The sequence below is a fragment of the Scylla paramamosain genome, chromosome 15 (genome assembly GCF_035594125.1).
Source record: "Scylla paramamosain isolate STU-SP2022 chromosome 15, ASM3559412v1, whole genome shotgun sequence".
NCBI classification, from domain to species: Eukaryota; Metazoa; Arthropoda; class Malacostraca; order Decapoda; family Portunidae; genus Scylla; species Scylla paramamosain.
In genome coordinates this window covers 22,817,573-22,844,482 of record NC_087165.1, presented here as the reverse complement: position 1 = coordinate 22,844,482, position 26,910 = coordinate 22,817,573, and the positions used below count along the sequence as shown (strand labels likewise).

At 42.2% G+C, this 26,910-nt stretch overlaps 1 protein-coding gene across 2 annotated transcripts; it reads left to right on the top strand.

Annotated features, from left to right (window-relative positions):
- Positions 1 to 3,759: 3,759 nt before the first annotated feature.
- On the top strand, positions 3,760 to 26,864 carry LOC135107697 (kiSS-1 receptor-like). 2 transcript variants are annotated; one of them, XM_064017872.1, is made up of 11 exons: positions 3,760 to 3,913; positions 15,764 to 15,901; positions 16,716 to 16,939; positions 17,230 to 17,461; positions 18,329 to 18,516; positions 18,942 to 19,025; positions 20,238 to 20,402; positions 20,960 to 21,055; positions 23,291 to 23,450; positions 25,934 to 26,118; positions 26,490 to 26,864. In XM_064017872.1, the coding sequence occupies exons 3-11, from the start codon at positions 16,748 to 16,750 to the stop codon at positions 26,589 to 26,591; spliced, it is 1,404 nt and encodes a 467-aa protein (XP_063873942.1). In that variant the 5' UTR covers positions 3,760 to 3,913; positions 15,764 to 15,901; positions 16,716 to 16,747; the 3' UTR covers positions 26,592 to 26,864. The 2 variants fall into 2 exon arrangements, with proteins under 2 accessions (XP_063873942.1, XP_063873943.1); XM_064017873.1 differs by lacking the exon at positions 23,291 to 23,450.
- Positions 26,865 to 26,910: the final 46 nt, after the last annotated feature.

The window sequence follows — 26,910 nt, the reverse complement described above, 5'->3', positions numbered from 1 at the left end:
CCGTTATCTATTTCATGAGTTACATATACGGGCATTCATTCCTGTAGCTTCCCTGCATCGATGCCTTGTGTCTCATTTCTTTCAGTGGGATCTTTCCTCTATAAGTATAAAAGAACATAAGGGAAGCCGCAAGAATCCAGCAGGCCTAGACGTGGCAGTCCCTGTATTAAACATAAGTACCTAAACTCACTTATCATCCCTATCTATACATTTATCATCTCTCCTTATTGACTCGCTACAAACAACGGGATTTGTTTTTCTCTCTTCCACTCATCTACCACTACTTGAAAACCACTACTTGAACCTTTTTTTCTTGTTACAGGATAATTATGAACAAACCCCAAGGATCTCGTCTACTCAGTCTTGTTATATTCTTTACGTCACTTGAACTTCGACTATATTAAGTCCACCTTTTCATTTTGTTCTGTCCTCTTGTCTTCATCACCTTGGTTCAAGCCTGAGGAAGGGAATGGAAGTAGATTCTGTTCGAGCGGATTCTTGATAGCTTATCGGGCCGTGGGGAGAGAGAGAGAGAGAGAGAGAGAGAGAGAGAGAGAGAGAGAGAGAGAGAGAGAGAGAGAGAGAGAGAGAGAGAGAGAGAGAGACCAAAAAAAGATGACCATTATTTTTTCTGCCTACTTTTCCTGTTAATTTTCTTCTTTTTCTTTTTTTTTTCTTTTTCATCATCTTTTTTCTTTCTTGTTTCATTTTCATCTCCATCTTTTCCCCATCATTTCCGTCAAATACCTCTTGCCTCATCTCCTCCTCCTCCTCCTCCTCCTCCTCCTCCTCTTCCTCTTCCTCCGCCTCTCATGCTTCTTCTTCTTCTTCTTCTTCTTCTTCTTCTTCTTCTTCTTCTTCTTCTTCTTCTTCTTCTTCTTCTTCTGCTTCTTCTGCTTTCTCATCTTGTTCATCTTTTTTTCTTTTCGTTCCTCTTTTCTCTTGTTAAAATTATTCTAGTTGTTGTTGTTGTTGTTGTTGTTGTTGTTGCTGCTGTTGTTGTTGTTGTTGTTGTTTTTGTTGTTATTGTTGTTCTTGTTGTTATTGTTCTTCTTTTTCTTCTTCTTCTTCTTCTTCTTCTTCTTCTTATTATTATTATTATTATTATTATTATTATTATTATTATTATCATTATTATTATTATCATCCTACTACTACTACTACTACTACTACTATTACTATTATCATCATTATTATTCCCCATCTCCTCTCATGTTTTGGGTGGAAGCTTTACCGGTTGTTTCAGAAGCAAGAATAGCACACTACAATGTTAATGGAAGGTTGGAGGGAATGTTGGCGCTGATAGGAGAGACAGCGGGCGTTGCAACAGTGCGAGTATGACACAGATAACCTTATCGCAACAGTATGACACAGATAAGCTTATCACAACAGCTACACGATAACAAGTGAAATGGACAAGCGCATGAGTCTCACCTTTCTTAGCTTACTGTCTTGGGATCATTATTGTTTTTTAATATATATATCACTGACTTGGATAGTGGAATTAGTAGTGATGTTAGTAAATTTGCGGATGACACGAAGGTAGGTAGATTAATTAGGTCAGAATCGGGTGCCATCGCCCTGCACGCAGATTTGGATGGGGTGAAAGAATGGGCAGACTGATGGAAAATGCAGTTTAATGTCAATGAATGCAAAGTACGTAGCGTAGGTATAGGAAACCCACACAGTAGGTACACAATAAACAACAAAGCTCTGGTAGGTTCAGGATACGAAGTAGTAGTAATAATAGGTTGTTCTCTCTCTCTCTCTCTCTCTCTCTCTCTCTCTCTCTCTCTCTCTCTCTCTCTCTCTCTCTCTCTCTCTCTCTCTCTCTCTCTCTCGTAGTTTTTGTTGAATTTTTCTTCCTTCCTCTAAAGTCTCCCCTTCTATCAGTAAGGTGTCCGTGCTTTGTAGGGGCCATTTTGAGTTTTCTATGTTGCCTCAAAGGAGTGACGTATTTAAAAGAATATTATTAGTGGTATATATATATTTTGTACATAGGCAGAGTATAAGAATGGCAAGGAGGAAGAGAAGGTGATGATACTGTCTGTTCTACTAGTACTACTACTACTATTACTACTACTACCACTTATACTGGTTGTCGTGCATAAGCAGTAATCTGTTATTAGCTAAGCATGTATAAGGGAAGGTGGAGGTAATAGTAATTGAATTTTTTTTTCTCTCCTCGCCCTGATACACTGTTATTGATTTTATTTTCCTCAAGCTCAGTAGTAATAACAGATTGTTGTTAATTGTGTTTATGGTAGTGGTGGTGGTAGTGGTGATGATGATGTTTGTGGTGGTGGTGATGCTAGCGGTAGTGATGGTGTCCTATACTCAGGCTTGTTTATGGCTAAACTGTTTCATACACACACACACTCTCTCTCTCTCTCTCTCTCTCTCTCTCTCTCTCTCTCTCTCTCTCTCTCTCTCTCTCTCTCTCTCTCTCTCTCTCTTGTACACTTACAGTATCATTGTTCACTGTTGACCCACTAACACAAACACACACACACACACACACACACACACACACACACACGAATGGCAGTTTATTGACCAGCTAAACACTGGCATTGTGAAGGTGTACACAGCCATAATGCTCGTATATATTCCCGCATCGGCCTATACCAACCAACGCCTTTCCCCCTATTTCATGTGTGTATGTGTGTTTGCGAGAGAGAGAGAGAGAGAGAGAGAGAGAGAGAGAGAGAGAGAGAGAGAGAGAGAGAGAGAGAGAGAGAGAGAGAGAGAGAGAGAGAGAGAGTAAAGGAGAGGAATGGTGGAAAAGATGAGAAAGGAGAAGAGAGAGAGAGAGAGAGAGAGAGAGAGAGAGAGAGAGGAGAGAGAGAGAGAGAGAGAGAGAGAGAGAGAGAGAGCAACTAACAAAAAAAAATATTCATAGTATATAACCGATGGACACTTGAGAAGAGGACGTGTGTGTATGTGTGTGTGTGTGTGTGTGTGTGTGTGTGTGTGTGTGTGTGTGTGTGTGTGTGTGTGTGTGTGTGTGTGTGTGTGTGTGTGTGAAATTAGGGGATTTCATGAAGGGTTGTAAATATTTGGGGCAGCAAAATGAGAAGATATTGAACACACACACACACACACACACACACACACACACACACATACACACACAGAGAGAGAGAGAGAGAGAGAGAGAGAGAGAGAGAGAGAGAGAGAGAGAGAGAGAGAGAATGTAAAACAGTTAAACGTGACTGTAAACGGAGAGTAGACGAGGAGGAAGAGGAGAGGAGGAGGAGGAGGAGGAAGAGGAGGAGGAGAAAGAGGAGAAGCAGGGGAAGGAGGGAGGAGGAGGAGAAGAGGAGTAACGAGGAACACAAAAGAAGAACAAACAGCAGCAGTCCTGTTTGTCCTTATGTCAACAGCTTAGGGTAAAAAAAAGGAACAGGAAGACGACTACGACGAGAAGGAGGAGGAGGAGGAGGAGGAGGAGGAGGAGGAGGAGGAAGAGGAGGAGGAACAGAATATGGAGGACAGATAATGTGGAAGACTATATGGTGACAAGGAGGAGGAAGAGGAAGAGAAGGAAGGCGAGATGGAGGAGGAGGAGTAGGAAGAAGAATAAAGAGAAGAATAGAAGAAATAAGAGGAATAGGAAGAGAATGAAGTATAGGGAAAGAGAAGAGGGAGGAGGAGGAGGAGGAGGTGGTGGTGGTGGTGGTGGAGGAACAGGAGGAGGGTGAAGTATGGGTGGGGAAAGAGGAGGAGGAGGAGGAGGAGTGGGCAGGCAGCGTGGTGACCAGTATAGTCTTCCTGCAGCGGCGCGAGAGGGAGGGTGAGCTGGTGGTGCCTGGTGACTGGTTGACTGCTGGTGGTGACTGGTGAAGCGGGAGGCACCACCGAGGCATTCCCAGTGGGTCGTGTTTTCAACTCACCCATTACAGTACACATAGTAAGACTGGTAACCTTTAAATCTCTGGAGACTGTATTACTCTTTGATTTTTCAGTAGGGCTGTTTTCAAAGACCAGATGGATGATTTGTTGGATACTTATGTTGTGTGTGTGTGTGTGTGTGTGTTTCTCTCATTAATGGTTCAAAATCTTTGTTAACCCTTTCCATGCTATGTGAAACAATTAACATCACTAAAAGTCAGGCATCTGCAATGTTATGTAATATAATCTGCAAGAAAGGAGGGGATTAAAAAGAATAGATTTTATAATTTGTACGCAGTTTAAAGATCGGACGTGGGCTTATTGATAGTAGTCGAGATAAAACACCAAAATCAAGGCCAGTATTCCTAAACGCTTTGTTCTCTCATAAGGACTATTTTCAAAGGCCACAAAGATGGTTAGTCAGCTCCTCCTTACTTTTCTTTCTATTAATGATGCACAGTCCCATAACTATCACTAGAATCGTGGAAGCATCCTTCAAACCCGTAATAACCTCCGCTACGACCTGCTAGAATGTAGTTGTGGTAAAATGCTGGAACGTTTCAAAATATAGTCGTTTATTAAATCATGTTTGTTGTCACTCATTACGTTATAATGTGCGAGGTATTCACCCGTTAAATCATTTGCTTAGTCACACATTAGGTAATTTCTTGTCACGCCCATTCATTCCATTTAAACTGTGTGTGTGTGTGTGTGTGTGTGTGTGTGTGTGTGTGTGTGTGTGTGTGTTCTAAAAATTACATCACTCGTTTTGTCAATATATATATAAGCACATTTTTTTCTTATTTTATCAGCTTTAACTACATAATTATTTCATCTGTTCCATTAACATCTACATGATTACAACATAAGAATATAAAGGAAAGCGCAAAATTCCTTCCGGCCTACATGTGGCAGTCCCTGTTCATTCTAACAATTTTCTTTCTGCGTTGATAACTTCATTTTCTTTTTACCATAGAGTAGATGAAAGCGTTAAGCCTTCTAAATAGTTATGTAGTCTAAGAAAGAAAGACTAAACTGACCTTTTTATTAATTCTCCCTTTTCCTGTGTCCATGCAAACAGCCACAACGGTGCTCTGAATGCTAACAAAGCGCGACCTTAGCAGTGAAAGAGTTTGGCATCTTTTGTGGGCCGCAGGTGGGGGTGGGCAGGGCGGTCGGTGGTGGTGTTTGTTTATACTTCCTATTAGTTCAAACGGGGCGTGCTGAGGCTCCGCGATAGCTTCTCTGATAAAGTCACAGGCTCTTTTGTCTGAAACGTTTCCTCGTCTTGTCTCAACTTTCAGCATGTTCCAGTAGTAGTAGTAGTAAAATAGGGCATTCTATTGTGTTTTCATGATTTTACTGGTACTTCAACAAAATATTCCGCACTTTTAATTGGGAAAAGGCAGTGAGGACCCAACTTGTCACTTCTGTGGCCTATGAAAATAATCCTGATGAAAGTTAGAAGTGTACAACAATGAGAGTAACATACCACACTTCCTCCTGTCTTCATCATTTCCCCTCAAACTAAAATCCTCTGATCCCTTGAGAATTTATCACAGGAAATACTTAGGGAGATGGAGTTAACAAGTACTAATATTTTCCTATTCCTTCTCGTTTCCTGTCATGTATTGTAAGGTGAGTATCGCCTGATTGGAGAGCTTAAGGTTCAGGAAAACGCCAAGAGTAGTGGGAAAGTACGAGGCTTCTCGAGGTTGCAGTGTGTCTGTGTGAGTCAGCACGTGTGGGATTTCCTGTAGAGACACATGCCTTGTTACTCTTGTCATCGTTTGCTCCGTCTTTATCTTCCTCTGTTGTAGTGGTGGTGGTGGTGGTGGTAGAAGTGTTTGTGATGATAGTATTAGTTGTAGTAGTAGTAGTAGTAGTAGTAGTAGTAGTAGTAGCAAGGTTTTACTTCACCCATAACAAAAACATCTCCCTCAAGAAGTGATGTCACAAAGCTCACTGAATTTAACGTATTAAAAAATCGAATAGAAACTGATATACGTATTAATGAACTGCTTTATGTATATTGAGACGTCCACGAACAGCGAGAAAAACTGGGAATGTCATAGGTTGAAATTGCCTGATAGCATAGTATTTTAATTTACTTATTTACATTTTGTGAGTTTTCTTTTTTTTGTACGGTATGACATCATTACCTCGGGCAACTGCAGTATGAATATAGCAATCCATAACTATTTCAATTATTTTTTTCCATCATTTTCAATCCTTCCTAAGTCTAGAAATTTACATGTTAGTCCTTTTCTTATTACTTCTCCTCCTTGTGTTATTTCCACGGTTTTTCTTCCTCCTCTGTTCTTTCTCCTGTTTCCTTCTCTATCTAAACACCTTGCCTTTCACCTCATTTCTCTTTTTTTTCTGTTATTTTTATCATTTGTATACTTTCCCTATGTTCCCTTCCCCCTCCTCTTAATTTTTCATACCTCACCTCACTTCTTTCCCTCTCTTCTCTTCCTTCTCTCGTTCTCCCCTCTTCCTCTCCTTCACCCTCCTGATTCATCCCTCACACCATTCATTTCTCCCCTCCAATCTTTTTTTCCCTCTCTCCTCCCACACTCCTCTCTCTCTCTCTCTCTCTCTCTCTCTCTCTCTCTCTCTCTCTCTCTCTCTCTCTCTCTCTCTCTCTCTCTCTCTCTCTCTCTCTCTCTCTCTCTCTCTCTCGGTTAATATAGTTAGTAATCAGGTTGTTAGTGCAGAGCCAATAGAGAGCTTTGAAGGAAAACTAGATAAATTTATATATTAGGATTGTAGGTATGTATATTTTAGTGACTGGCACGTGTATACCTCCTAATTTTTTGCAGCTTCCCTTTGTTTCTTATTTCATCACTTCTTCTGTGCCATGAGGGGGTTATATTAAGCTATTTTATTAAGTCTGTTAGTGGTGGATCATTAGGGAGCTTTGAAATAATATTAGACGAATTTGTGGAAGTGAATGATAGGTGGAAATAGATAGGCAGGTAAACATAATGGCTTCCTGGAGGCGTTATAAAGTCATCCAGTCACTCAGCCATCAGTTATATTTAATTCATTACATTATGACTTATTAATGGGTGATTCCATGAAGTTTGAAAGCTGTATATCCAAATGCTTTTAAGAGTCATTGCCACCATGCACTTCAAAAGAGGCCTCTAATGCATGTATTCAGCAGTCAGTCTCGTGGCGCCCCTTAAGACGCTATACAATCAGGGAAGGAGGAAGGGATGAGTGACACCTCAGGGACAAGTGACGTCAGTCGTGCTCACATGGCGAAAAGTGTGTATAAGTGTCTCGTATTCAGAAACGCGTTGGTCTCTCCCCTCGACTATCTTCAAAGGCCATAGAGATAATTAGCCAGGTTTTCCAAATGATAATGTAGAAATCTTGTTAATCTGTTACTAGAACCGTCGAAGCACTCTTAAAAAACCCGCGTAACATTAACTAGAATCTCTTGAAAGTAGTCGAGGTGCGGGCAGACAGGTCTCAGAGTACGGGCCTAAAATGTCTTGTCTTGTGGAGGAGAACTGTGGTGTATGGCACGACACGGCGGATGGGGAGACAAACACACAGACTGATAGATGGATGGACGGGGTGACAGGCAATATTGTGAGGAACGGGGAGGTTATATAATATTTTCTCCTGATTGTTTCTCTCTCTCTCTCTCTCTCTCTCTTGCTATGTAAATTTCCTTCATTCTTTCTTTCTGTTATTGTTGTTGTTGTTGTTGTTGATGTTGTTCATCTCTTCTCTTTACCTCTTCTTTTCCTCCTCCTCCTCCTCCTCCTCCTCCTCCTCCTCCTCCTCCTCCTCCTATCAAGTAAACGACAGCCATCAATGTTAATAGTGTTTAACATTGCTCTCTCTCTCTCTCTCTCTCTCTCTCTCTCTCTCTCTCTCTCTCTCTCTCTCTCTCTCTCTCTCTCTCTCTCTCTCTCTCTCTCAAGCACGCCTGCCACTGATGAAGGATATAATTGGTATGGTCGATGTAAACAAGCGCGCTGGTCTATACTGTGACAAACAAACAAACAAACACACACACACACACACACACACACACACACACACACACACACACACACACACACACACACACACACACACACACACACACACACACACACACACACACACACACACACACACACACACACACACACACACACACAGTAGTATTTTATCTTTTGTATCTCTCTCTCTCTCTCTCTCTCTCTCTCTCTCTCTCTCTCTCTCTCTCTCTCTCTCTCTCTCTCTCTCTCTCTCTCTCTCTCTCTCTCTCTCTCTCTCATAACGCACCTTCGCATATCTGTTCTACATTTCCCTAAGCTCAGAGAGAGAGAGAGAGAGAGAGAGAGAGAGAGAGAGAGAGAGAGAGAGAGAGAAAGATGGTTTATAGTGGCTCGTAAAGCTACAACAATATGCTTGGCTCTAATTTTCTTCCATCCTGACCTACATTGCCTCGTCAGGACACACATGCAGGACGTGTTTTTAACCTGTATTTCAAACCTGCTGTGTCCCCCGCTCCTCTCCTGACGCCAGTGATAGTGTACCAGCTTCCCTTGGTCAGTCCACGAGGTAACTTGTCACTTTATAGAGTTTGGGAATAGGTTAGGTTAGGCTGGGTTGGGTTGGGTTAAGTTTGGTTTGGTTTAGTTAGTTAAGGTGAGGTTAGGTTAGGTTTGGTTTAGTTAGTTAAGGTGAGGTGGTGCAGGGTGATGTAAGGTGAAACACTCACTTAAACACAGAGAGACAGAGAGAGAGAGAGAGAGAGAGAGAGAGAGAGAGAGAGAGAGAGAGAGAGAGAGAGAGAGAGTGTGTGTGTGTGTGTTACAAGAAATCACACGTGCATACATCTAGACCCAGACTGCCTTGGTGGATAAAGAGGAAGAGAAGATAATTATATTCAGAAAGAGGACGAGAAACACAAATGAAAAACAAAACAAACAGCATCAGACCTGTTAATCCTTGCGGGAGTGCTGGGAACTATGTTATCAGTACAGTAAGAGAAATATGATAGCACCGATGAAGGCTCCTTTCCAACCGGCACTCCCTCCTGTCAGGCCGGGCAAGAGGAGACAAACCGTACAGTGTGAAGAAACTGCGTGGGAACTTTATAGGAAATAGATCACAACTATTAATTACTGTTGCTATTTATGTCCAATACTACACAACTAACAATCTCGTCAGTAAAGCGGCGTTTCATAAGTAAACCCCAACAGAGGAGGAGGAGGAGGAGGAGGAAGATACGAAAGATGGATGATAACTACAAAAAAAAAAAAAAGGTGAATGAGGAGCGCTGATAAACAAAATAATAATCAATAAAAAAAATGGCGATTGATAAGGAAGTATAGTATCAGAGCCACGTTGAGGAGGTCGATTTTTACCCAGAATAGCGCTTTGTTCCCCCTCTCCCCCTCCCCCGGGCCAGCAGATGCCGTGCCAGGAGCCTCGCGGTGTTTGGCTTGATGGAGAGCGTCGTACACACGTCACGATGCTTACCAAACCCATGTCTCGCCTCCCTGCATTGGTCTTCTCCCCGCCGCCGCTAGTAAATCAGTGTCGCGGCAGCATAAACCGAGGAGAAAGACTTGTCACTCCGTGTTTTCAAGCTCAGTGTGTGGTGAAGAGAGACGCTTATGGATGGGGACTTTTTGAGAGACAGAGAGAGAGAGAGAGAGAGAGAGAGAGAGAGAGAGAGAGAGGGGGGGGAGAGAGGACCATATTCTAAAACACTCCACCGCCGAACGTCCAGTAATTTCCTAAGGCTTTAGTTTAAGTCACGCGTGTTTCTATGGTTCAAGTGACAAATTAATAAGATTTTTACATTATTAATAGGAGAACGCGACTAGTCATCTCTGTGGCTTTTGAAAATGAGGTGTGGTGAGAGAGCAAAATGTTTCAGAATACAGGCCAGAGAGAGAGAGAGAGAGAGTATTTGCATTTTGGCGTCCGAAGATAAACCGAAGAGAAAGTCCTGCCACGCTGTGTTTCCAAGCCCAATGAAGAAAAGGACGCTTGTGCATGCAGGAGTGAGAACAGGAGAAAAAAATAATCGAAAAACATTTGCATTTTACCCTTGCCAATGTAAACGCCAAAGAAAGCCCGTGTCACTTTCGTTTTCATGTTCAAATAATATGGTCAGGTTGGTTCAAACACCAGTTATGCAGAGAACACGCAGATCTGAAGGAGGGAGGAGAGAGAAAGAGCAGAGTTGCCATAATTTATCCGCTACTTTGGGAAACGTTTAGACACAGAGAGGAAACACTGAGAGGAAAGAACACAGAATTCCAAACAGCACGAGAGGCGTTCAAACACACACACACACACACACGGAGCGGAGGAAACGTTGATATTATTATTATTATTATTATTATTATTATTATTATTATTATTATTATTATTATTATTATTATTATTATTATTATTATCATTAGCCTTATTTAACGTGTGAAGGAGGCCGAGTAAGAATAGAAAATCATAAGGAGAAACACCTTCTGCATTTCCGCTTCCATAACAGTAAATAAAACAGAGAAAGGTATCAAAATAGACTAATAATTCATTTCCGATGTCTCGATATTCGAATCTTCTCCCTTGAAATGGTTTGAGTCAAAGGAAAGTAAAATAAATAAATAAATACATAAATAAATAAATAAATAAACAAACAGGTTCAGGAAAAATATAAGAGTTAACAAAACCAAAATGCACTGGAAGTCGAGGTCCGTTGATAGATGTCGATAAGGAAGCCACACCCATAACGAAAAAGATATAAATAAATAAAATAAATGAATAATAAGAGCATTGGGGATTCTGAGCCGCTAAAATAGACGACATTACAGGAAAGATTAATACATGCAAGGGATAAAAAAAAAAAAAAAGTGATGTGGCCAAGATCAAGATTAGTAAACGTTATTTTTTTATTTATTTTTTTTTTTTATGTAGGAGGGACACCAAGGAAGGACTCTAATTTCTAATAGTCTTTCAACAGGCTGTGGTGGATGTTGTGATTTTCGAGTGTGACCAGTGACAGTTCAACAAGGATTCTGTGCCTTCAACGAAAAGATAAACCTTGAGAATTCAGCTAATTATGCCTCCGGCCCTCAAAAGTCGTCCTAGGGTAAATAAGAAAGCTTTTAAGAATACGGACCAGGAAAAAACAGATACAAACTCGATTTAGTTAAAAAGTACAATAATAATTAAAAAAAAATAGGAAGAAACTGATTTACAGAGCGGTAGATGAGTGAAATAGACTCAGTAATCAGGGAGTCAATAGGAAGCCGTGATGAATGATTAGATAAGTTTATGAATAGGAATGATAGGTGGATACAGGTAGGTATGCTTAACAAAGGGACTGCCACGTGTAGGCCTCGTGGCTCCTTGCAATTCTTATCATATTCTTATACTCCTAAAAAAGTACATTGAAAGAAAATATGCCTCAACAACAGCTACTATTACTACTACTACTGCTACTACTACTACTACTATTAGTCTTTAGCAAGTGCATCTGCTACGTACTACTAACAATAATCTACATCCAAGAGAACATAATACATACAAACAAGGAGGTTCCAATCCCTTCACAATGGAGTGGAGTGAAATCGAAGCCTCAAAAATAAATACACACGAACTCAGTGAAAACCATCACTCACTTTCCCTCCATTAAAACTGTTATCGTTCGCGGTTACTGGTTTGGCTGCACGGGGACGCGAAAGAGGGTGTGAGGGAAAGGTGACACCGGAGGTAAACAGGCGATTAGTACTCGGGTAAACAGGTGAGGTGAAAATACCTGCAGGGTAGGAGCGATACAGCCACGAGACGAAACGAGACGAAACGAAACGAGACCAGTTTGCCTTTAACGTGTGGTAATGCATAAGGAGGAGGAGGAGAAGAGGAGGAGTAGAAGGAGAAGAAAGATAATGATAAACAAGAGGAGGACGCGCAGATGTGGAGCAGGAGAAATAAACAGGACACGGAGGTTATGGGGACGGAAAAGAAGAGGAAGAGGAGGAAGAGAAATTAAACGAAGAGGGCGATTGAAGGCAAATGACGTCAATGACAATAACAAAAGTAGCAACAGCAACAACGGCAACGGCAATGATGATGATGATGATGATGATGAAGAGGAGGAGGAGGAGGAGGAGGAGGAGGAGGAGGAGGAGGAGGAGGAGGAGGAGGATAAACGATTTTGGCAGAGCTTCGGTAATTCCTCTTACTTTCTCACCAGCATGTAAACAATGTGTGTGTGTGTGTGTGTGTGTGTGTGTGTGTGTGTGTGTGTGTTTGCCCAAGCGTGTAAAGAATGTTGAAAAAAAGATTTATAGCTGCATACATTCAAGAGAGAGAGAGAGAGAGAGAGAGAGAGAGAGAGAGAGAGAGAGAGAGAGAGAGAGAGAGAGAGAGAGAGAGAGAGAGAGAGAGAGATTTAACGTACTACGAATCTGTGACCCCAATAATTTTTTAAAATCATAATCTACTCTGTAGCAGCAGCAGCAGCAGCAGCAGCAGCAGCAGCAGCAGTAGTAGTAGTTGTAGTAGTAGTAGTAGTAGTAGAAGTAGTAGTAGTAGTAGTAGAAGTAGTAGCAGTAGTAGTAGCAGTAGTAATAGTAACATTGCTAATCTCTTCCTCCATATCCTTATCCTCATCCTATTCCTTTTTCCCCCTATTTTTCCCCTATTTTCCCCCAATCTTCTCCAATTTCCTTTTTTTACTATTTTTCCCATTCTCCACGTCTTACATTTTCTTCTTCTTTCACCACCTTCTACTTCGTTCAGCTGCAGCTCTTCCTCCCTCTTATCGGCAACCTTTAGAGTGTCAGGCAGACAGGTCGGGGAGGGGGGATCACACAAGGACACTCCGGCAGGGCGAGGCGGGAGGGAGAGGCGTGGAGGTGTCGGCTGAAGAGTAAATACCTGCAGCGTTCAAAGCACATCAGAACAAAGGAGGCAAAGTGACTAGACCTGAGGAACTCCAAAAAAGTGTCCGGCCAGCTGCAGGTAATGGAGGAGGAGGAGGAGGAAGAGGAGGAGGAGGAAGAGAAGGAGGAGGTGGCGATGGTGGTGGTGGAACAGAAAGGAAGAACACCTAATAGTGAACTTGATGAAACTTATGAGGAAGAGGAGGAAGAGTAATAGGAGGAGGGAAAAGAGAAAGAAAAAGTGAAAGAGGAAGAAAAATAAAATAAAATAAGATAAAATAGAGAATGAACAGGAAGAGGAAGAGTAACAGTAATGGTAAGAGAAGAATGAGGAGGAGGAGGAGGAGAAGGAGGTGGAGGAGGAGGAGGAGACATATATGTGTGAAATGGTATCAACCCTCCACACTCCTGGTTACACACTGTCAAGAGTTGATACCCCCTCAATACAGGGTTTAGCGCGAGCCAGGAATCCCCCTTTATTAAATCCTGCGCATGACAGCCCCGTCGGCAATACTTTACTGGCGCCGTGGAATAGGTGGAGTGAGGGTGTGTGTGTGTGTGTGTGTGTGTGTGTGTGTGTGTGTGTGTGTGTGTGTATGTACCGGGTGAAGTTTTATACAGTAGCTCTTGCTCTTAAAATTTTGCAGTTTATGGAAGTAGTAGTAGTAATAGTAGTTGTAGTAGAAGTATTTATTGTTGTTGTTGTTGTTGTTCTTGTTGTTGTTGTTGTGATGGTGACAATGGTAGCTACGGCATCTGTTATGGTTATTGTCGTACGTAGTAGTAGTAATTGTAATAGTAATGGTTGTAGTAGTAATAGTAGTAGTAGTTTTGTTGTTGTTATTGTTGTAGCAGTAGCAGTGGTGGTAGTGGTAGTAGTAGAAGTAGTAGTGGTAGTAGTAGCAGTAGTAGTTCCAGTAGCAGTAGCAATATTAATAGCAGTACTAGTAGTAGTCTCCTCTCACGCCGCGGCTCCTGTGAAAAAGTACTGAACGTGAATCTAGAAATGTTAACCTTGCAGCCCAACAGAAGTAGCGGAAAGCTGGCCGTCGTGCCCTTTGCGTGCGTCTGCCATACGGTACAAACGCAAGTGTGTATGTGGGTCACCATTCAGAGGAGCACTCAGAGACATTACCTGACAACTGACGGACGGGGATTGTCAGTATGTGCCTGCTCTTTACAAAACTACATACAGAGACTTACTACCGCGTGAAAAAAGACGATATATAAAAAGATAAATAAATAAATAAATGTATATGTATTGCTCTCTATAAACAACAATAATATAAGTGAAAAAAAGTGTCGTATCAGAAAATCAAACGTAAAATAGAGGAAGAAATGCGAAATTCAAAATATAGCAAGGAAGACAGAGCGGAGCGTGGGAAGGAGCTGGAGTGTGGGGACAATATAGTGGCTTGCTGTCATCCCTTAGTCACTCTCTCCCTCGTGTGGCGGGAACTGATGCGTGTGTGTGTGTGTGTGTGTGTGTGTGTGTGTGTGTGTGTGTGTGTGGGACCTCTATGACCTGTGGCGAGAGAGAGAGAGAGAGAGAGAGAGAGAGAGAGAGAGAGAGAGAGAGAGAGAGAGAGAGAGAGAGGGGTGGGAGAGTTCAGATAGACAGCGGTGGATAAGTAAAGGGATAGACTGAAGGTTTTCATGATTCGAATAGTAGTTTCACAAGTTTCTGGGGCTTTCAAAGGTGTTTTCATGAGTAATACAATCTTGAAAGTTACTAGGGTTCTCGAAGATATTTTCATTATTGTTTTTTGTAGTATTTGAAGTTACTAGTAAATTCAAGGGTGTTTTTCATGACTGTATCACCTTCTGGCTTTACAAGTTACTCTGGAGGTTTTCAAGGGAGCTCTTTTTATAACTAACGGCAGTTTTGCAAGTTACTGAGATTTTCAAGGGAGTTTTCGTGGATCTAATGGTAGTCTAACAATGAGTCTACATCATCAATAGGAAAAACAACCACCAGAAGAAGACTAATGATCTCTATGGTCTTTGGAAATTGCCCCTCTGAGAGCCTGAAGGATGTAGGGATACCGGCCATGTTGTTCCTCTGCTGCCCCGCTGACTAATGCTATGGCACACTTCATTACGTGGATAATTAGCGTCGTGAAAGCCCGGCCTCCCTTCTCTCTCTCTCTCTCTCTCTCTCTCTCTCTCTCTCTCTCTCTCTCTCTCTCTCTCTCTCTCTCTCTCTCTCTCTCTCTCTCTCTCTCTCTCTCTCTCTCTCTCTCTCTCTCTGTTTCTTATTTACAGTCTTTTCTCTTCTCCTCTCTGCCATTCTCTTTCCTTCTTTCTCTCTCCTTGGCCTATTTTCCTCTTTATGCATCCTTCTTCCTTTTCTCCTTTCTTTTTCCTCCATCCTCTTCTCCTTTCCTTCTTCCTTTCTTGTTTGTTTCCTCTCTTTTTACTGATTCTTTCCTTCTCTGTCCCTTTTTCCGCCCTTCATCCATTTCCTTTCTTTGTTCATCCTTTCTCTCTCTCTCTCTCTCTCTCTCTCTCTCTCTCTCTCTCTCTCTCTCTCTCTCTCTCTCTCTCTCTCTCTCTTTCTCCTCCTTCCCTTCCTTCCTCTCCCTCCTTCTCCCTCACATTAACGACTGTTGACATCTCTCTCTCTCTCTCTCTCTCTCTCTCTCTCTCTCTCTCTCTCTCTCTCTCTCTCTCTCTCTCTCTCTCTCTCTCTCTGACCAATATTGCTGTGGAAATGCTAACTAACTCGATATGCAAAATGTTTACTTAATTCTTCATATTTCCCTACCAGCGATAAATTTCCATGATTCAGAGAGAGAGAGAGAGAGAGAGAGAGAGAGAGAGAGAGAGAGAGAGAGAGAGAGAGAGAGAGAGAGAGAGAAGAGCTACATCACAGTCGTTTGTTAGGCAGAGTTTGGCTTATGTTACAATCTCATTCTCCCAGCATCACTTCTCCTGACGCACAGCCCTTCCCTGCACAGTGACGGAGCGAGTGTGAGCATGTGGGAGCTGCAACCGGCTGATTACCTTCCGGAGGACATCACCACCACCACCACCACCACTACTACTACCAGCACGAGAGATACTGTCCACCACTCTTCGTCTTTGTAATCTCCTACGTATGTTATTCCGTTAATTCTGAGTCGTTGTATGTGTGTGAAAGTTGTTGAAAGTGTACTTGTATGGTGTGTTGTGATTTGAATTTGTTATGTTGTACTTGGTGTTTAATTAATTTATTTGTTTACGTGACATTAGTATTGTTATTTCTTTATTTATGTATTTATTTGTTTATCTATCTATATCTTATTTCTTTTTTTTTCCTCCCATTCACCTTTATCAACTTTAACTAGTATGCTTTGTTTTTGTTTTGTTTTTTTTTTTTCATTATCGGCTTATTCAATCTTTTTTTTTTTCTATCATACTTTTGTGAGTGCATTTTGACGTGTCTTCGCCGTTTCTATCGCAGCGTGGCCTCACCATTGGCGCCTCGTTTATTCTTCTTTGTTTTTTCGTTTTTTTTTTCTGTCTCATCCTGTTCTTAGTGAGCGCAGTGTGATTTTCCTTGATTTGCTGTGTCTGGTTCTACTTTTTTGTATCATTTTCATTCACTAACATAAGCAAACGTGTCTTCATCATTTAAATTTCCTCTCTCTCTCTCTCTCTCTCTCTCTCTCTCTCTCTCTCTCTCTCTCTCTCTCTCTCTCTCTCTCTCTCTCTCTCTCTCTCTCTCTCTCTGTCTTTCTAACTATCGTTGTTAATATATCTATTTATCTATCTACATATCTATCTATCCGTCCATCTATATTTATCTATTGGTATATCTAAATATTTATCTGTCTCTATCTATCCATCTATTTATCTATCGGTCTGTTTAAATATCTATCAATCTACCTTCCTGTCTTTCTATCTACGTATCTATCTCTCTTAACCTAGTGACACCCAACACCCAGCCAGCCCACGCCACCATGGACTGCCTTAGCGAGAACCTGACCAGCATGTCTCAAGCCCCGCCCAGGAACACCTCGTGGTTGAGCGGCGGCGGCGACGACTGGTGCGAGATGTGGCGCAGCGGGGAGCCCCTTTTGATGGGCGAGAAATACCCGTGCCCCGAGGTGCTGGAACGCGGCCGTGCCCTCGATAATTTTGAGAAAGTGCAGGTGTGTGTATGCGTGTGTGTGTGTGTGTGTGTGTGTGTGTGTGTGTGTGTGTGTGTGTGTGTGTGTGTGTGTGTGTGTGTGTGTGTGTATGTGTGTGTCAGAGAGAGAGAGAGAGAGAGAGAGAGAGATTTTTTTACATAAATTTCAAATATATGTTACAGTTTTATTTCCTGAATCCTAACTCTAAAATAATTTGTAACTATATAATGTACAATCTCTCTCTCTCTCTCTCTCTCTCTCTCTCTCTCTCTCTCTCTCTCTCTCTCTCTCTCTCTCTCTCTCTCATGCAGGTGGCGCTGGTGGTGGCGCTGGTGGTGGCCTCTGTGGCGGGCAACGCTGCTGTAGTGGCGGTCATTTCCTTCAACAGGCTCCTACGCACCTCCGTCAACTACTACCTGGCCAACCTTGCCGTGGCGGACCTGCTCATCACGCTCACCTGCTGGCCCACACTTGTTAACCGATTCACCGCCCCGCTCTACGTCCTCGGCCGCTCTCTCTGCAAGATAACCGTGCTAGCGCTGGGTCAGTCTGTGTTGTTTGTGGATCTGTTATGTCTTTGCCTGTTTGTATTGCGGTAGGATTGATTCAGCCTTGTAATGATCTTTTTTTTTTTTTTACAAGTTTTTGTTGTGTTTTGTTATGTTGCTTTCTTACATATATATGAATCATTCTCTCTCTCTCTCTCTCTCTCTCTCTCTCTCTCTCTCTCTCTCTCTCTCTCTCTCTCTCTCTCTCTCTCTCTCTCTCTCTCTCTCTCTCTCTCTCACACACACACACACACACACACACACACACACACACATTTCCTGTAATAATGCATTCCACTGAATTATTGCTATATTTGGAAAACTATTTCTTCACATCCTTATCTCCTCTTCTCTAGTAAAGATTCATGTGTGTGTATATGTGTGTGTGTGTGTGTGTGTGTGTGTGTGTGTGTGTGTGTGTGTGTGTGTGACATATGATCCTGCTGCTGGGGCAATTATCATCACTCAATTCTCTCCCTCGCCACTCGTATCCGTCAACCAGTCAATCACTCCTTTAACCACTTAATGATCCCGCATCCACTTCCATGCATCTGTCAGTCAGTAACCTAACCAGCCAGTCAATCTCTCTGTATCTATTCCCTCTATATGTACTTGAGTATTTTCCCTAACAACCATCCACGGCTGCCACCTGCTCGCGTTTAATCCATGAAAATTTACCCTCCCCAAACCAAAAGACAGCAACCGAACTTAAAAACCTAACCTAACGAATCTCATATGTGCAATAATTCTAGGGAAAATCTTGTGTGGAATGATACAAAAAACTCATCGGTAAGCCAGTCATTTAATCACCATCTCTCATTAAACAGTCAATCGGTCAATCAGTCGGTTAATTCTCCCGCAGCCACTTGCATCAACGTGTCTGTACTGACGCTGGCGGTGGTGGCTGGCGGGAGGCTCTACGCTGTGTTGTTCCCGCTTCGAGCTCTCCGCACCTCCTCCCACCCCGTACTGCTCATCTCCCTCCTCTGGGTGGCGTCCTTCGTCCTGGCTCTCCCCGGCTTCTACGTCAGGGACACGCAGGTTGTGAAGGTAAGCAAGGACAGGTGAGGGAACAGGTGGAGAGGACATGGGCGTGAAGAGAAGGTTATAGATGCAGAGGGAGTGAAAATAGACAGAGGTGAGAGTGAGAGGTATTGTGAAAATATACATGAAGGAAGGGATGGATGTGGGGAAGAGAGAGAGAGAGAGAGAGAGAGAGAGAGAGAGAGAGAGAGAGAGAGAGAGAGAGAGAGAGAGAGAGAGAGAGAGAGAGAGAGAGGTCAAAAGGCAAAAATAGCTGTAGTAGTGGTAGTAGTAGTAGCAGTAGTAGTAGTAGTAGTAGTAGTAGTAGCAGCAGTGCGGGTGCATAGATTATGTATAACTATGTATGTATGTATACGTAACTCTCTCTCTCTCTCTCTCTCTCTCTCTCTCTCTCTCTCTCTCTCTCTCTCTCTCTCTCTCTCTCTCTCCAGTGGAACGATCTAGTGGAAGAGAGTTGCGGGGACGTCCTGTGCAGCGCCTCCTCCATCGCCGCCTTCCGCTACTACAGGATCCTGGTGAGGCGGTGCTGCTGTTGCCCAGGTCTTGCTTCATTGTATTAGTGCAGGGCCGAGTCAAGGTAGTGTTCAGTTTTAATGCGTTTTTATATATTTTGAGTTGTCTTCTCGCTATGCCGGTGTGTGTTTACGGATAGGAAGGATGGTGGTGGTGGATGAGGGTGGTGTACGGTGGTGTACGGTGTGTTTCATTGAGTGAGGAACTGCCGCGTGTAGTTTTGCTGCTGACGTCTCGTAGTCTCCCTTGTGTTGTCATGTAACGTGCGACAGACAGACAGACAGATACCAGGAGCCATTTCTGTTCATACAATTAAACTACGTACCACTATTAGTAAATTACGTGTAAAAAAAACAGGATTGAAATAGAGCAAGTCTTTCAGATATGCCTCAAGGTTAACATACTGCAAAAAAAAAAAAAGGACGTGGAGAATTTATTGTACAGAATGAAAACGGAGCATGACATTACACTGGGGTTTTAAGGAAATAACTTCATCCTGCTAATTTGCGGACACTGACTGTTTGTTTCTGGGCAAAACATGAAGCTTCTTTTCTTTAAAGTCGTGATCTACACAGTGAAGGGATCAGCTTTGAAACTAATGAAAAGAATGAATCCAGGCCTAACTTAGCCCTCTGGTGAGAATGCTAATGTTATTTCAATATCATCCTTACACAATGCGCACTATAACAAGGGGTGATGTGTCCTGGCCTGAGGGAAAGAGGAAACCTTAGTTATAATATGCGTGTGTCGCCAGTACGCTGTTCATTTGAAACGCAGAGAACACGAGATTCAGTGTTTATAATTGCATATGATTATACAGAAGCCTACACTGACCCTTGGGAGCAAATTTGGTGACCTGTCATTAGCTTAGGTCAGGGATTACATTTATTTCCCGGCATGATTAGTACAGAGAGAGAGAGAGAGAGAGAGAGAGAGATTTTCAGTCGTGTTTTTTTTTTTTTTTCTAGCATTCACACGTATTTTTATATATTTATTTGCATGTTTATCTTTCTGTATGTCTATGTATTTATGAATGCGTGTATGTATGTCATTTATATGTAATTATGTATGTGTATCTAGTTTTCATAAGCCTGAAGTAGAGTTTGATAAAAGAAATAGATATACAGACATAGTTAATTTGAATGTCGATAAATCCTCTCTCTCTCTCTCTCTCTCTCTCTCTCTCTCTCTCTCTCTTTCTCTCTCTGGGATAGCTCCTCATCACCATGTTCTTCCTGCCGGAGACGGTGATGGTGCTCGCCTACAGCGTCATCGTGGTGCGGTTGTACTGCGTCAGGAGGGGCCCCGCAGACCGCGACGCGCCCCTGCCCGCACCGCTGCCAACCAGTGACCACCCGCACTCTGCTGCGCGCCGAAAGGTACTGAGTGGGCCGTGTTTTCATCGTCATCACCATCTTCACCATCATTACCATCATTACCATTGAAGAGAAAGTAAAGGGACAGATGAATATATTGATTTATTGATAGATGGGATAGGTAGATAGATGGATAGATAGATAAATTAATGCGGATAGATAAATCAATAGATAGTGCACTGGGTAGGTAGATATATACAAAGACATTACATACATACATACATACATACATACACGTACATTTGTAATTTTTAACTATCTCGAAAAGAAAAGTAAGTAGATAGATGGATGGATAGATAGATAAATAGATAGCAAGATAGACAGATAGATAGATAAGTAAATCGATAGATATAGACAGGGAAAGAAAGAACCGATCATCTCAACAACAACAACAACAACAACAACAACAACAACAACAACAACAACAACAACAACAACAGCAACAACAACACAAAGCCATACACACAAGACCCTCCCTTTCTCCACCCTCTCCCTCCCTCTCCCACCTTCCACCAGCCACTTCCACCACCTCATTCCTGCACTGTATTTTCCCTGCCCAGGTGGTGAAGATGACAGCAGCAGTGGTGGCGGCCTTCACAGTGTGCTGGTCTCCCCTTCAGGCTCTGTCTCTCTACGGGCTGCTCTCTGAAGACACCGTGAGTACCGCATTATACCTGATGTCTAATGATCTTGCTTCCTTTCTTTGCGTCTTGGGGCAAGGGAGAATTATGGGGATTAGAGAGAGAGAGAGAGACAGAGAGAGAGAGAGAGAGAGAGAGAGAGAGAGAGAGAGAGAGAGAGAGAGAGAGAGAGAGAGAGAGAGAGAGAGTTGCTTTCAATGTTTTAATTGTTATATCATTACCATGTTGAGTTTGTGTTGTTGAGTATAAATGTATGATTTTAGAATATAATTTCATATATTGTTAAGTTTGTGAACCCTGCTTTCTCTCTCTCTCTCTCTCTCTCTCTCTCTCTCTCTCTCTCTCTCTCTCTCTCTCTCTCTCTCTCTCTCTCTCTCTCTCTCAATATTCCCAGCTGTATTGTTTTTTTTGTTTTTTTTTCCTGAAGTTATACAGATTTCTTACGTCACGTCCCACATTCGACTTGCAGGTGACATGCTTAAGTTATCACAGTCTGTTGTGTGCTATTGACTAATTCTTGCCGGTGACGGATGTATGTTATCTGTGCCTTATCTGTGCGCTATCTACTTACGTGTTATCTTGAAGGTGAGCCCACGGAATGAATATCTAACGAACTTATTATTTTTTTTTTCTTCTCTCTCCTTTTCCGTCAGTGTCATGATGATGGATGATGGTGGATGGAGAGATGTTTACGTTATTCTTTCAGCGTGGCAAGGAGACTAACTAGCAAAGAAGATGGAAAATAGGAAAGGAAAAAAAAAAAAAAAAGCCACCTAACTTCTCATTTTATTTATTTATATAGTTGTTAACGTGTCAAAGGTAACTATCGAGCGACGAGGAAGGAAAAGGAAAAACGGGAAAAAAAGGCACCGAATTTTGCATTCCCCCAAAAGAAAGTTAGAGAAAGATTAGCGAAATATATAATAAGTTGGTTGAATTAGTTGATGAGGTGTCTTGATGCTCGTCTAAAAATGACCCGCTGCGTTAGAATAGAACTCTCTCTCTCTCTCTCTCTCTCTCTCTCTCTCTCTCTCTCTCTCTCTCTCTCTCTCTCTCTCTCTCTCTCTCTCTCTCTCTCTCTCTCTTTCCTGTTTTTCTTCCGCTATCGTGAATTTGCGAGCCATTACTTTTTTCACTTCCGTTGTCTTTCAATGGAGGCGAATTACAATCCCTTTTTAAACAGTTACTTTACAAATTTATTCACTTAGGTTCACATTAATACATCACGTATCATCTTTTTTCACCATTTCTATAATAAAAAACGTTTAATTGTGCAATAGCGGGTCAGTTTCATAATAATCAAACTGTATTAAGTTATTGACACGTTTACATTTAGTAGCATACGGGTATTATAACCTGCACATTAAACCAACGTCTTTTTCCTTCTTTTACTTTTCTTTTTTTTTTTTTCGTTTTTCACATCACCTTTCTTTTCTTTGGTACTCCTCTTTTATATTTACATTTCTTAACGTGCGATTATCAAACTTCCTGCAGACTACAAGAATAACATTTTATCTTTTTTTCGTTTTTTTTTTTCTTTTTCTTTGCTCAAGCTCCACGTCAACTTTTTATTTTTTTAGTGCACTTACCTGAAAGACGACGCGACGTGTCTTGGTGCTCGGTCTTGCAAGCACAGGCGCGTGTCGCTGGAAAGGAGCGTGTCATCTTCTTTTATATCCCTGTGCCCCGTGAGCCAGGAAGGTATAACACGGGAGAAGCTATGTGTGTGTGTGTGTGTGTGTGTGTGTGTGTGTGTGTGTGTGTGTGTGTGTGTGTGTGTGTGTGTGTGTGTGTGTGTGCGTGTGTGTTCCGGTGATGTGTCGATACCTTGATTTTTTGTGACAGAAAATGGAAGAGGAGGAGGAGGAAGAGGAGGAGGACGGCAGAGGCAAACAAGACTGAGAATAATCTGTTGTAGTCATGGTTACAAGCGTATAAGAGTTCCAGCAGTCATTCCCACTGTGGTTTTGTGATTTTTCTCAATCTTCAAGTCCTCAGTTCTGCTCATTTTTCAGTTTTCTTCAATCATAACTCTTCTGCTGAGGCGGTTGTCGGCAGATCAGAAGGAAAACATAAAGTTCCATCTTCTATTGTCTCATCAGCATTATTTCATAAGGCCACAGAGATGACTAGCTGGGTCCTCACACTGTTTTGCATGACCAGTGCTGTAGAATCCTTGTCAGATCATTACCAGAAATGTGGCTGTGCCCATGAGATTACTTAGCCCATGATTACCATTTGGCTTTACAGCTGCCCGAGTGGTTTTCCAGCGCTGAGTTCTGGGCGTATTTCCTCGGTTACTGCAACTCTGCCTTCAATCCGCTGCTGTACTGTGGCTGCAGCGAGAACTTCAGGCACGGATTCACCAGTCTTGTACTCCGAAGACCCCGCTGGCGAAGGAAGACGAGAGGTGGGCTGGAGGACTGGCTGGCTGGCTGGGCTGAGTGTTGCTTTGGTGTTCGTGATGGTGGTGTTAGTTGGCGTGTGTCTTTCTTGTGGTGGTGGTTGTGTTACGCACGTGGCGAGTCTATTGTTGGTGTGTTACAAAGGGTGTTACTTGGCGTTATTGCTACGTGGTGTTGGTAGTGGTGGTGGTGGTGTTCCTGTTGTGTTGTTCTGTTATGTACTACTCGTGGCGCTGTTGTGTGACTCCGTTACTTGTGTTGTTACTTAATGTTGCGCTGTCCAGGCTTGTGGTGCTGGGACTTTCTCGTTCTGTTGTCCTTGTGTTGTTATATTCATTTCTGTCATGGTGACGTCGCCTTACACCCTCTCTCTCGTCGTCATCGTCGTCACAGCTGTTGTTGTTGCTGTTGTTGTTACTGTTGTTGTTACTGTTGTTGTTGTTTTTGTTGTTGTTGTTGTTACGTACAGAGATTTTCCGTTCCTCTCTCTCTCTCTCTCTCTCTCTCTCTCTCTCTCTCTCTCTCTCTCTCTCTCTCTCTCTCTCTCTCTCTCTCTCTCTCTCTCTCTCTCACTCAAAAGAGAAGAAAACATTCATGAAAATAACACTTTAAACTATTTCATTATCTTTCATCTTTTCCGGCGTTTACTAGATGCATGAACAGAAAAACATATTACATTTTCATTAATTTACAACCCACGACACACCTGTGCTTGGAGTTAGACTTCCCCCGCGGCTGAATATTTCTCATTTCACACGGCAAAGCTTTATTAAATTTACTTCCGTTGGAGAGGCATAAGAGGGGATCTGATAGCGGTATTCAAGTGATACAAGGGATATAACAAGGGTGATAAAGATTAGGTTTTACGGGTAGTAATCAGGATAGGGTTTAAACTTGATAGGTAAAGATGCGATAAAGAAAAGAAAAGGTGAGATAAGAACTAATTAAGTCTTCAATCACGCTATTAAGTATTCGTAACAGACTCAGTAATCATGGTATTAGTGCCAAATCAACAAGGAGCTTTAATTAAAAATCATACGAGTGGATTGGGATGATAGGTAGTTAAGGATAGGTCTGTTTTATATAGGGACATCCTCGTGAACACCTGGTGGCGTTCTGCATTTTCCCTTATGTGTTTGAATACACTTTACTCAATATTATTTCGTCTCCTCAAAGGCGATAAGATAGAGGAGAAAGCTGAGGGGAGTTAGTGGCGTGGGTGGCAAGAACATAAAAACTTAAAACGTGTTGGCGTCTTGTCAGTATCATTATTAACATGGTCCTGTGGTACTAGTCAGGGTTTTAAGGAGTATTTTCATGATTCTGATGGTTAGTTTCCCGTTATTCTATCAGGTTATAAGCGCTGAGGATCTTTAAGAGGACATCAAAGGAAAAATCTGGGAATATATTTAAATTTAATCAGAGTATTAAACAATTACCGAACATGGATGTGAAAAAAAAAAAAATGAGAGATAAGAAAATTAGGACAATATTTATGAGATAAGGGAAAGGTGCCCAACACACACACACACACACACACACACACACACACACACACACACACACACACACGTGGCAAGTTATGAAGGAATGAAAAGAATGAGGCCTGGGTATATTGTGCCTGTATATCATAAATATCATAAATATCATGAAGTTTAGTAGAGGATCATTATACTGCCTTCTTTTAATGGCCTTATATAATCGCTTACGGTTTCTTGTTTCTCTCTCTCTCTCTCTCTCTCTCTCTCTCTCTCTCTCTCTCTCTCTCTCTCTCTCTCTCTCTCTCTCTCTCTCGTATCTTCAATACATCCCCGTTTAATAATATAAAGGCTCTTAAACATCACAGGGTTTCAACAGAGCAGTATTCACAGGCCACAGAAAGGATAAGTCAGGATTCCATGAGTATCTTTCTCTCTTTATATGCAGACTCCTTGTTAAACCACCACTAAAATCACGAAAATATTCTTGAGAGTCCCTTTAACTTCTACTGCAGCCTGTAAGAAGTAGTCAAGTTGAGCTATCGAGACTTTCAAGAACACAAACTACATGCAGTGATCCGTGGTTTACTGTGACTGCTTCTACTTAATATGACCCCTTTACAGATTAATGATAGTTTGTAGGGAATACAGTAATCCTCCTGTCCTTCACAATGACGAGCATATCGCAAGCTTTCCTTTATAACACAAGCCTTTCATTTCCTTCCAGGGTTTGTTTTCTGAGGCGCTTTTTGCTCTTAATATGGACGATTTTCAAAAGTCACAGTGATTATTAGTTGAGATTTGTCATTGGTGATTCTTAAGTTGGTGATGCAAAATCCTTGTTAAACTATTAGAATTATCATAATATTCTTGAAAACCTAAAATAATTTCCATTAGATCCTTTTAGATACTCGTATAATCAAGATTAGACGCTGAAATGTGAAAGATTACGCCCCAAGACTCGCGTGGTTTTCTGTGACTGCTTATGTCCGTTTTCTTTCGACTGGCAGCAGGGAGCGCCAACTCATGGACCCCCTCGACCCTCCTCCTCCGCCTCACCTCCTCCTCCCTCTCCCGTACATCATCTGGAGGAGGAAGGGGAGCAGTTTCCCGCCAGACCTCCAACTCCCTCCCCTCCAAGACCTCAGACTCTGCCCGCTCCTCCAGGAAAGCCAACCCCACCACTCCAGGCCCGGTATTTACACACGTCTCTAAAACTACCTGCCTGTACAGTCACAGTCAGAAGTCGTGTAACTTTCTGCCTTAACTTCACTCTGGTTAGCGTTTTCCCTTCAACTGTAAGTCCTCTGATCTACTGACAGTCTCCTTGGTCGAGTCTTAACAGCAGATCAAAGCAATTAATAATAAAGGAATGAGCATTGGACATCTAGTTGAGCGGAAGGTTTCATGTCTTTTATCAATGACTATCAGTGAATGGTATTTGAATGGTAATACTTATTTTTCTTAGTAAGGGAATCTGGCTTATGAAAAAATTAAGGTCTCTCTGAAGGTACCAGTTCCTAAAGAGTCCAACGCGACGAAAGGTTGAAACAGTTCCACTTACAGCTCAGGTCGTGCTCCAGAGGCGAGTTGATCAGCTCGAAGCATCAACCGGAGAACAATAACGCCACTTCGAGCCTCATGGGTGAAGCCGAGGCGCTGAATTAAGTGAACCATCCCTTTGAGGAAAACAGAAGAGGGAACATTAATCCTACACACTGAGTGGAGAGGAGGATGGAAATAAGGGCGACACTGGGAAGAAAGTGAATGTGAGAGGAGAGAACATTAATCATTCGTGTGGAGAAAAGAAGAAGAACGAAGAAACACGAAAGAAAACCAGTGCCACCTCGGGAAGAAATTAAAAAGGAACGCTCTGTGGTAAGCGCCTTTTGCTCCCCACCTCCCCCCTAACTACTCACAGACACCAGGAGCCGTATTAACAAAGATTCTTCAGCAGAGAGAGAGGGCTCAACACAAACGTTATGCT